Raw genomic sequence first — 10,783 nt, 5'->3', positions numbered from 1 at the left:
TGAGTTTTAGGTTTCTAATTACATCACTGCCTGCGAAATCGGACCTTAACGTCACGATCCGGTCGACACTCATTGCACAACAATGTGCTTGCCACAAATGGAAACCACAACAACAACCATCAGGCGAACTGCGCTCATCCTCGACAACAACAACAAACAACAACAGCAGCAGCGGCGGCTTTTGGCTGCTCGCCATCGGACAAAGACGAAGACGGCGGCGGCCACAGACGCGCTTCTGCGGCCGTCTGGAACGCTCTTCTCCTTCCCGATGTTAGGAAGCCACTCACGGGAGCTATCACATACCGTGTTTAACGCCGTATTCTCGTACAGGGAAATTCAGTGCTCATGTCCACACGGCGTACAGCCGTTTCAATATGGGCTGGGGGTGGTGGTGGTTGTGGTGGGAATATTTGTGGATGTGTTTCTCTCCTTGTGATAGAACTTTGTAGGATGAACGTGGATATTTATAAGGGGCACAGGGTAACCAATGAGGTCTGAATTGGTCTGTAATAAGGTAGGCACTCATAAGGGGTTGACAGGTATGAGTACACACAAAAAACTACGATTAGGTACTTTTTAAATTATTTTTGTCTGTTTCTCCCTTGTGATGGGACTTTGTAGGATGCACGTTGATGTTTATAAGGGGCACGGGTTGACCAATAAGGTCTGAATTGTCTGTAATAAGGTAGGAGGCACTGATAAGGGGGTTGACAGGTATGTAGTAGTGAGTGTACTGGTGGTGAATGTAGTCGTGGTGATTTTCTATTTGTGTTTCTCTCCTTGTGATGGGACTTTGTAGGATGAACGTTGATGTTTATAAGGGGCACGGGGGTGGCCAATAAAGTCTGAATTGGTCTGTAATAAGGTAGGAGGCACTGATAAGGGGGTTGACAGGTATGCTCTATATGCACTTTAAAATAACCTAGCTCGACAACCCATGTGTTTAGAACTGTTTGTTGTTGTTGTCGTGTTTGTTGACCTTCAACACCCCACACCTCCCGATGAGCGCGGTTGGCTACGTACGGCGCGAAAAAAAGTTATACGCACTGTACACAAATCCTTGGCCGCGATTCCTTCACTGATCTGAACCATCGGACATCGTCCCTTCTGACCAAGCCCAATGACTTTTATTCAAACAAAAAATATAGCATTTGTTGTGAAAGGAATACTGTACTTGCATTCATTTACAGTTTGAATGTCATTAACCATCGCATGTTCTCTAAGTCCACGTGCTCATTTTTCCTCTCAACGTTTAACTTCAAGCGTGCACATCAAAATCTCCTCTCCACGTTTCTTCGCGCAACTCTCTATTCAAAAGTAGTTTCGTTCTGTACTTTGGCCCAAAGAGTGATACAATTTTTGCTGCGTTCAACAAAAAAATTCAATCCGGAGGTAAAAACTCCCTCCGATCTGGCACCGGAGGTTCGAGACCTCTGCCGCCATGTTGGTAAAGTGGGCGGGGGGCGAGGGAGGGGCGAGAAGGGAGGGAGGGGACAAGGGCCGTGGGGGAGGGGCAGAGGGCAGGGGGGAGGGTCGGTGGGGGAGGGGCAGGGGCGGAGAGCAGGAGGGGGTGGGAGGGCCAGGGGAGGCGGAGGGCGAGAGGGTGGGGCGGAGGGGGAGGGGCGTATGGTGAGGGCGGGGACGGAAGGGGAGGGGCGTATGGTGAGGGCGGGGACGGTAGGGGAGGGGCGTATTGTGAGGGCGGGGACGGAGGGGGAGGGGCGTATGGTGAGGGCGGGGACGGAGGGGGAGGGGCGTATTGGTGAGGGCGGGGACGGAGGGGTCACACACCTCGCTGGCGACGTCACCGCCATCGGTGCTGAACATCCGGGTTACGGAGGCGGAGGAGGAGGAAACGGAAGTTGCTCGCTGACGTGATATCCGGCCAGCGCGAGCGAGTCATGGCGTCGGCAATGGAGGTGGACACGCCGTGCGCTTCGTCCACCGCTGGCGGCGGCGGCAAGAAGCGCTTCGAGGTCAAGAAGGTGAGCTCCCGCAGCTGCGATCGTCGGTGTCACCGCCGGGGCCCGCCAGTGTTGGGGAGTTCGTTTGAAGAGGGATGAAGACGAACGAGGCTTCCAGTGACTTGCTTGGCCTCTCCCTATACTTTAAACTCCTTTTGTTTTGTATTGTTTGTTTTTGTTTTGTAACTTTCTGACCCGACCCTTACTGGACATCTGTGAAAAAAAGAGATTCATTGCTCATCTGATTCGTCGAGTCTACATCAAGATTATATGTCTGACGTTGCCGGCGTTCGCATCGTTATGGCGCTCCGGTGACGTCACGCTCGGACGTTGCGGCGTTGTTGGTGGTGGTGATCATTGCGTTGTTGGTGATGATGGCGTTGTTGGTGGTAGTGATCATTGCGTTGTTGGTGATGATGGCGTTGTTGGTGGTGGTGGTGATCATTGCGTTGTTGGTGATGATGGCGTTGTTGGTGGTAGTGATCATTGCGTTGTTGGTGATGATGGCGTTGTTGGTGGTGGTGGTGATCATTGCGTTGTTGGTGATTACGGCGTTGTTGGTGGTGGTGATCATTGCGTTGTTGGTGATGATGGCGTTGTTGGTGGTGGTGGTGATCATTGCGTTGTTGGTGATTACGGCGTTGTTGGTGGTGGTGATCATTGCGTTGTTGGTGATGATGGCGTTGTTGGTGGTGGTGGTGATCATTGCGTTGTTGGTGATTACGGCGTTGTTGGTGGTGGTGATCATTGCGTTGTTGGTGATGATGGCGTTGTTGGTGGTGGTGGTGATCATTGCGTTGTTGGTGATGATGGCGTTGTTGGTGGTAGTGATCATTGCGTTGTTGGTGATTACGGCGTTGTTGGTGGTGGTGATCATTGCGTTGTTGGTGATTACGGCGTTGTTGGTGGTGGTGATCATTGCGTTGTTGGTGATAATGGCGTTGTTGGTGGTGGTGGTGATCATTGCGTTGTTGGTGATTACGGCGTTGTTGGTGGTGGTGATCATTGCGTTGTTGGTGATTACGGCGTTGTTGGTGGTGGTGATCATTGCGTTGTTGGTGATGATGGCGTTGTTGGTGGTGGTGATCATTGCGTTGTTGGTGGTGATGATGTTGGTGGTGGTGATGTTGGTGGTGGTGATGTTGGTGGTAGTGATGTTGGTGGTGGTGGTGATGATGTTGGTGGTGGTGATGTTGGTGGTGGTGATGCTGTTGTTGGTGGTGGTGATTATGGTGGTGGTGATGTTGGCGGTGGTGATGATGGCGTTGTTGTTGGTGATGATGTTGTTGGTGGGGATGTTGTTGGTGGTGGTGATGGCGTTGTTGTTGATGGTGATGGCGGCTGGGACGGAACGCGTCCGAGAGGACTTAGTAACTTCCACCGAGAAGTTGGAGCGATTAAATATGAAGTTAGCGTTTAGGCAGCTAGGCGGATTGTTACCTCGCAGGAGCCTGAAACAGTGGCTACGGCTTGGGGAGGCCTTCTCATCCAGCAGAGAGGATTGACCACGGCTGGTGATGATGAATTCCAGCCTGCGCCACCACTCCACCCCACTTGTTTCACTCTGATCATTCATCCCTACGATGGTAGGGCTGTGAGCCATAGTGCTTTCAGCAGGTCCCCTTTTTGAGGGGGTTTCGCCCCGAAATGTGTACACGTTCATGACCTTTTAACTTCCTTAAGGACTTAAGGACCAATGCCGCTATAGAGGTTATTACCTTACTGTCCTCGTCTTACAAATTCCCTGTCCAACGCAGCTCTTTTCACTCCCTATCATTCTTGCCAGGTTCTATCTTCAGCTGCTCTTATCTGGCTCACTCCCTGGTTTCCATCAACTTACCTTTCCCCTCATCACTACCCTTCTACAGGAGCTCCTCTCACTCGTGTCCTAAATACCTTCCCTTAACCGTTTCTACGTCCATTTGGATGTCACGGCAGCTATTTTCCACTTGAGCCCGTCGCGTATTTCATCTTAATGAACAGTGCAAGGATTCAAACTTTCCCCCAGCAAGTCAATGGATTATCAAATCCGTGTTTTATCTTAGCAGTAAATGATGGGGCATAGTGCCTCTAGTCGCTGCAGGGTTGACATACATCCTTATATGTAACATACGAATTAAGATATATGTTCTTACACTTTTAATCATTAATAGTAATCTGCGTCGTTCCACCCTTGATGCTCACTGTCGAAGTGGAAGTGTTTTTATGGCATTATGGCGTCAGAGTGTTCATGAGGCAGACAGCCTCACACCACATGGTCTCATGTACTGTTATGTTCTCCCCCCGTGTGTTTGCAGTGGAATGCTGTGGCCCTGTGGGCCTGGGATATTGTCGTGGATAACTGTGCCATCTGCCGCAACCACATAATGGACCTCTGTAAGCGCTGCTATTAGGTTATCCAGGGGCTGCAACCTATATTATACCAACTTTACTTGCTCTTCCGTTTCATAATATCAATAATGTGTACAGCCCTTTGTCAATCTACGGCTGGATAAAGGTATCCCATTTGCCTTTTTTGTCATGAGGCTTCTTTCTCCATACTTAACCATGCTGATATCAGTGTGTGTTGGTGAAAGGGGAGGACCAGACTTGTTCAGATGTTACTTGCCAAAAATATGTTAGCCATGGTCAGGAATTAAATTCAGGTTTTTTTTTTAAATCGTAGATGAGCATCTGTTAGCCACTGCACCACACTTAATAAAAAAAACGCAACCATCAACAGTGCTGCCTTATAAGATGCATTGTGGAAAAGACTTAAGGTTTGAGCAATGGCTTTTCAGAAACAAAGTTGGAGATTAATCTTCTTTGGTTCTTTCGGTAAAGTCACGTAGAATGAGAATAAAATAATAAAAAACCACAATAAAATTCTCACGACGTTTTGGCCACAACGCAAGCGACCGTCTTGCGTTGCGGCTGAAACGTCGTGAGAATTTTTGTGTTATTTTATTATTTTATTCTCATTCCTACGTGACTTTACCGAAAGAACCAAAGAAGATGAATCCTTGCAGTCACGAAAGCTTCAAATCGAAATAAAAGTTGGAGATTGTATTTTGCATTGTGGGGTGGGGGGACAGGGGGGCGTCCTGAATGCCCTCATTCCAGATGTCTTGAATTAAATAAAAGTCCCACAGAAAAGTCTTGGGAATGCAAAGTTGTATTTGGGGATCATTGGCTTTGAAGTCCTCTTCCAGGAAACTGGGTTCCGGGCCACTTTCTTGGTTCACTGGGTTGATAGTAAGTGATGCCCACTATTTCTTGAAAAGGATACATTTTTGAGAAACTTTATTTCCATGAACGAATAAAACCTTGATTTATTCAATAAAATTGAGCAGTAATGGACTTATGTTGTCCTCTGAATATTCCCTTTTTTGTTGCACCACAGGCATTGAGTGTCAGGCGAACCAAGCATCAGCCACCTCGGAGGAATGTACAGTGGCTTGGGGCGTCTGCAATGTAAGCTTCTTTTCTCGGCATCTAACTGGCTTATGAAGCTTACCTTGATAACTAAAGACAATGTATTTGTCTAATTTAGTTTTTTTTGGTTATCAATTTACAGAATACAGTGTCTAGATTGCTGGGTGATAGTCGTTGTTATCTGTGTTGTTTTTCAGCATGCATTCCACTTCCACTGCATCTCACGCTGGCTTAAAACCAGGCAGGTCTGTCCCCTCGACAATCGTGAGTGGGAATTCCAGAAGTGAGTAACGGCATACACCAATTAGATTTTCAACACAATATACAAAAATTAAGAACAGCACACCATACAAAAGTAAAGCAGATTAACAAAAATGGTTGCAAATACCAATCGCTGGATGGCAAGGATGCATGTTAACGATATGTATGCTACAGGTGTTATTATGCATCATAGGTATAATATTGACTCTTGAGATAATTATAAAATAATCTTTCGATTTAAAGCTTTCGTGACTGCAAGGATTCATCTTCTTTGGTTCTTTCGGTAAAGTCACGTAGAATGAGAATAAAATAAAACAATTAAATTCTCACGACGTTTTGGCCACAACACAAGTAGCCGGACAGTTCTGTTTCTTCACCTGAGGACGGCTACTTGTGTTGTGGCCGAAACGTCGTGAGAATTTCATTGTTTTATTTTATTATTTTATTCTCATTCTACGTGACTTTATAGAATAATCATTACCATGTGTAAACATTGATGTGTTTCGCTTTGTATATGTAGAATGTGCTGATGATCAAATCAGTAGGAATGTGCCCAATCCTGTCAGATGTTGGACGCTAAGTCGGGTTGAGCCTGGATAATACTTGGATGAGTGAGCACTTCGCACAAACAAGTGTAGTAGGCATTGTGAGCAGGAGAGGGCAGTGTGGCAAAATACATTGTTCTGTATCTTCCCCCAACTTCATCAGTGTGCACTGAGCAGAGGATCAAGTATGAAGAAACAACCCAATATGACTGATATGACGTAGGGATGCCGTCATCCAACAGTGGCTTGACAAAACGGGCTGTACATGTGCATATTTTGTATGTAATAATGGGTTCACTTCATCCCTCCCAACCACCGGAGGCTCCTACATTCACAACAATGTGGATTCTTGAATCATGACTCTGAATTGAACCGTGACTAATCATGAAACATTGTTCAGTCATGAGGGGGGGGGTTAATCATTAAACTCATAAGGTGTACATTCATGCATATGTAATTATGGTGCCTTTCCTGACTGCCACCCTGTGTTGTACCTCCCTGTGCCTAGGTATGGACATTAAACTTCATTTGCCCAAGGATGCCCTCCCTTCATGAAGCACTGTCCTTCGCCACCCTGCTCTTCAGTTTTTTTATTGTTACTTGTTGGAAGTGTGTTTATGCCTGTGTTGCTGTTTGCCGACAGAAGTAGATTGATGTTTGGCATGATTTCAATAAAGTTATGTGGATTCTGTTGATGCTTTCTTGCCTGCCATAAATGGTCTGAGTAGGTATGTCCAATTCCACATCAAAAGCAGCCAGGAATATCTACTGTAATTTCTACCTTACGGTGATGTTTTGCAAAACAAGCAATGCACTTTACGCTTACGGTGGCTTTCAGACAGCATACATTAATTTTTCGTCTCCCCCCTCCTCTTTTCAGAACATAGATGGACTCGTCCTTCTAAATAAACTGCCAAATCGCTGCGCGTGGCGCTAACGTTTTTATAAATAAATACACCGTTTAAAAATAAATAAATGCGGACCGGCGCTTCTTTCAAATGTTTCTTGCCGTTGGTTTTTCACACCTGATGATGACCATTTGTGTTATGGTCGAAACGTGAGAATTTTTATTGTTTTATATATCTTATTATTTTATTGTTTCCCTTCAACGTGACTTTACCGAAAGAGCTAAGAATATAGTTTATGGGTGGTTGAAAGAAGAGATTGCTTGATTGAGTTTTTTCTTAGACAATTGCTTAGAAGTCCCAAAACGTCAATCAGCCAGCAATAAACAAAACTATTAAAGTTGTAATAACTATATTCTTGGTTCTTTCGGTAAAGTCACGTAGAAGGGAAATAATAAAATAATAAACATATAAAACATTAAAATTCTCACGACGTTTCGACTAACACAAGCAATCATCATGAGGTGTGAAAACCACACCTGATGATTGCTTGTGTTGCAGTCGAAACGTGAGAATTTTTAGGTTTTATATTTTTATTGCTTCCCTTCTACGTGACTTTACCGAAAGAAACTTGATTTGGTGCTTTCGTGACTGCAGGAATTACTATTTGTTTTTTTCAGTAAAGTCACGTAGAAATAAATAAAATTACATAATGGCATACGACGTTTCGATTGCAACACAAGCAATCATCAGGCATAGAAGAGCTAATTTTAAGAGAGAGGAAACAGAACCGCAGATATATACACAGACACCTAAGCAGAGGGCGTTAACACAGGCACAAAGAGACAACGCATGGAGCACAGAGATAGGGTCTCCATGCCGAGGCCTTAACATGTAGGGGGGACAGAGAGATGGAGAAGCACATAAAATCGAACAAGATTTAGTAAAATTTGGAAACAATGTAATGCAGCACAGAGGGTCGGTCAAAACAACGCATGGTCTGCCTGATTACGCTATTTCAAAGATTGCTAAATTATAGGTTAAGAGTGATAGAGCACAGATCGCACACATATAGACATCCAAGCAGAGAGAGTTAGCACAGGGACACAGTGAAACAATGCTTCTGTGTCAAAATAACCAAGAATATGAATCCCTGCAGTCACGAAAGCTTTAAATCAAAAGTTGTAATAACTGTTAACATGTGTCTTGAATTAAGTTAGGAATAAGAGATGAGTGAATGTCATGAGCTTGAATCTATTCATTTTGCTGTGCGTGGTCTGGTAATGAAATTAAAACGACGCTTACTCTTAACCTTAAATTCACCCTCCACCAGACCCTCTGTTTACCACTGGTGGATGCGAGTATGACATAGAGGTGGTTGGCCAACTTAGCGTTAGCCTTTTCCCAAATGATGTTGCTCGCAACATACCACAGTGGTGCCATCTGGCACCACAATAAGCATGGGGGTTATGTTGACTGATCTATGGGTGTGGTCTTTGGATGGCTCCCCACTGGTTAGTCACATATCCTGATGCCCAAATAATTGCTGTTCACTACGAGAATTGGAGGCTCCTGAAAAACCGGGAATTTCGCACAAAGAGGTGGAGCTTTTTCGATTTAAAGCTTTTGTGACTGCAGGGATTCATATTCTTGGTTCTTTCGGTAAGTCACGTAGAAGGGAAACAAAATAAAAATATAAAATTCTCACGACGTTTCGGCTGCTTGTGTTGCAGTCGAAACGTGAGAATTTTATTGTTTTATATTTTTATTATTTTATTGTTTCCCTTCTACGTGACTTTACCGAAAGAACCAAGAATATAGGTGGAGCTTTCTCATCAGTCTCACCGTATGAAACACTTCCGCAGGTGCTCTGTCATCAAACACTGCAACCCTCGGTTCTACACGATTGATGAGTGACTGCCGAGAGGATGGATGTGTTCCCAAACCTGCGCATTGTGTTCATGGTTTGGCAGGAGAGCTTTCACGGAATGGGTTGACTGGCATTTTCACGAGCTGCACAGTGCGGTGCAGAAGCTGCCTGGCATGTCACTCCACATGAAGCTTCCAGGTCTTGGGAACAATCGTGCCCTTTCTGTGCTTGTGAAGCGTCGGTCCCTTTCCATGAACACATGCCAACTTTGACAGATTTAGACGAGCTTAGATTTGGTCCATCCTCTGAACTGGATTGTGAGGACTGCAGAGATCCTTGAAAGATCTAGACAGTCCCGTTAATGGGCTGCGCTTCGGCCATGATGTGTTTGGGTTATATAGCCAACATGCCCCTCGCCAAAGAAGCTTCTGTTTTGCTGGAGAGAGGGGGATAAATAGGATATAAAAGAGATGGGCTGATGTGGTGCAAAGTGTTTTGAAGGTGATTGAACTTGCCGACGTCTGATACGAATGATGTCAAGAACGGCCTCTGTGGAGGAGGCTTGTTAAAGATGCGACTGGGCAATATGGAAGCAGGCGCCCTCCAGCAACAACGGTAAGCAGAGTTCATACTTATAAGAATGAGCAACAGCATATGGGGTGGATAAAAGCGATTTGACTGTGTGGTGCGCCTAGCAGTCCTCTTCGGTTAATCCATATCAATGGTGTCGTGTTATCTATATTAAGCCTTTAGCGCCACAAAGTGCGTCTCGGAATGCCAAGCCTGGCACAATTGCTGCAGTGACATCACCGATTAGTGGTGAATGGCAGTTGCTTTATATATACACATACACACGCGCGCGCGCAAAGTTATCTAAGGAGACTTCTAATGTTGCCGAGGGCGGTGTTCTGATGGAGTGCTGCGCGGACAGCCTCAACGGGAGCGGCGAATCCCTCAGATGTTTGGCCATAAACAGCAGTTAATAAGTGGCTGGTCTGGTTCAACTTGACTTGACGTGAAATGTCACCACACGTTTTATGATGGTTCCAACAAAAGAAAAAAAAAGACGCACACAAGTGGATGTTTGGCAATGCTTTTCGTCGGGATTTTGTCTTTTTCGAGTGTGCGGTTGGTGGTAGTTTAGAGAAAGGCTTCAGCAAATGGCTCAGGATGGTATAAATTGCATTGGGAGTGGATCATCGATTATTAGGTGCAGGATTTTCCAAAAAACGCCGGATGATTATTACATCATTAGTCTTTAAAATAGCACATTTTTGCACATTCTTGTATGACATGTTTTTAGGTGTCGTTATATAATTTTGGTGTTTTCAATTTGTTAACTATATGAATATTCTTGGTTCTTTCGGTAAAGTCACGTAGATAGAAAACAAAATTCAAATTTACAAGCAAAAAACCCACGACGTTTCAATCGCAACAAAAGCGGTCTTTTTTATTTTATTTCCACCTGAAGAAGACCGCTTGTGTTGCGATCGAAACGTCGTGGTTTTTTTGCTTTTAATTTTGATTTTAGTTTTCTATCTACGTGACTTTCCCGAAAGAACCAAAAATGTGAATTCCTGCAGTCACGAAAGTTTTTAGTCTAAATTTAACTATATGAAATTGGCATACATAAACATGCATATAGGTAACAAAAAATATATATCCTACTTTTTAAAAGTTGCTGCATTTACCGTACCGTACTTACCACTCCAATCTCGAAGACTGCATGGGGTGATGTGTATACGTGCAGTGTTTCCATTTAAGTTGTATGTATGTAGTGTATACTGTACTCTATATATAATACTAGCTTTACGATCCGGCTTCGCCCGAGACTTGGATTCTTGTCTTGGATTAATACACGGCGAGACGCGGAGGGTGGGGTGG

The 10,783-nt window shown here is 44.8% G+C and overlaps 1 protein-coding gene across 3 annotated transcripts; it reads left to right on the top strand.

Moving 5' to 3' along the window:
• Positions 1-1,821: 1,821 nt before the first annotated feature.
• RBX1 (ring-box 1) lies at positions 1,822-6,875 on the top strand. Of its 3 annotated transcripts, none has more exons than XM_032970105.2 (5): positions 1,822-1,985; positions 4,262-4,340; positions 5,347-5,417; positions 5,576-5,661; positions 6,693-6,875. In XM_032970105.2, exons 1-5 carry the CDS (start codon positions 1,902-1,904, stop codon positions 6,703-6,705), a joined length of 333 nt encoding a protein of 110 aa, XP_032825996.1. In that variant the 5' UTR covers positions 1,822-1,901; the 3' UTR covers positions 6,706-6,875. The 3 variants fall into 3 exon arrangements, with proteins under 3 accessions (XP_032825996.1, XP_075929849.1, XP_075929848.1); XM_076073734.1 differs by lacking the exon at positions 1,822-1,985 and adding an exon at positions 2,453-2,998; XM_076073733.1 differs by lacking the exon at positions 1,822-1,985 and adding an exon at positions 2,453-3,064.
• Positions 6,876-10,783: the final 3,908 nt, after the last annotated feature.

Source organism: Petromyzon marinus, chromosome 43 (genome assembly GCF_048934315.1).
Source record: "Petromyzon marinus isolate PM22_M1 ecotype Great Lakes invasive population chromosome 43, UKy_Petmar_22M1.pri1.0, whole genome shotgun sequence".
NCBI classification, from domain to species: domain Eukaryota; kingdom Metazoa; phylum Chordata; class Hyperoartia; order Petromyzontiformes; family Petromyzontidae; genus Petromyzon; species Petromyzon marinus.
The sequence above is the reverse complement of the archived record's forward strand: the minus strand, read 5'-3'. Positions and strand labels throughout refer to the sequence as shown.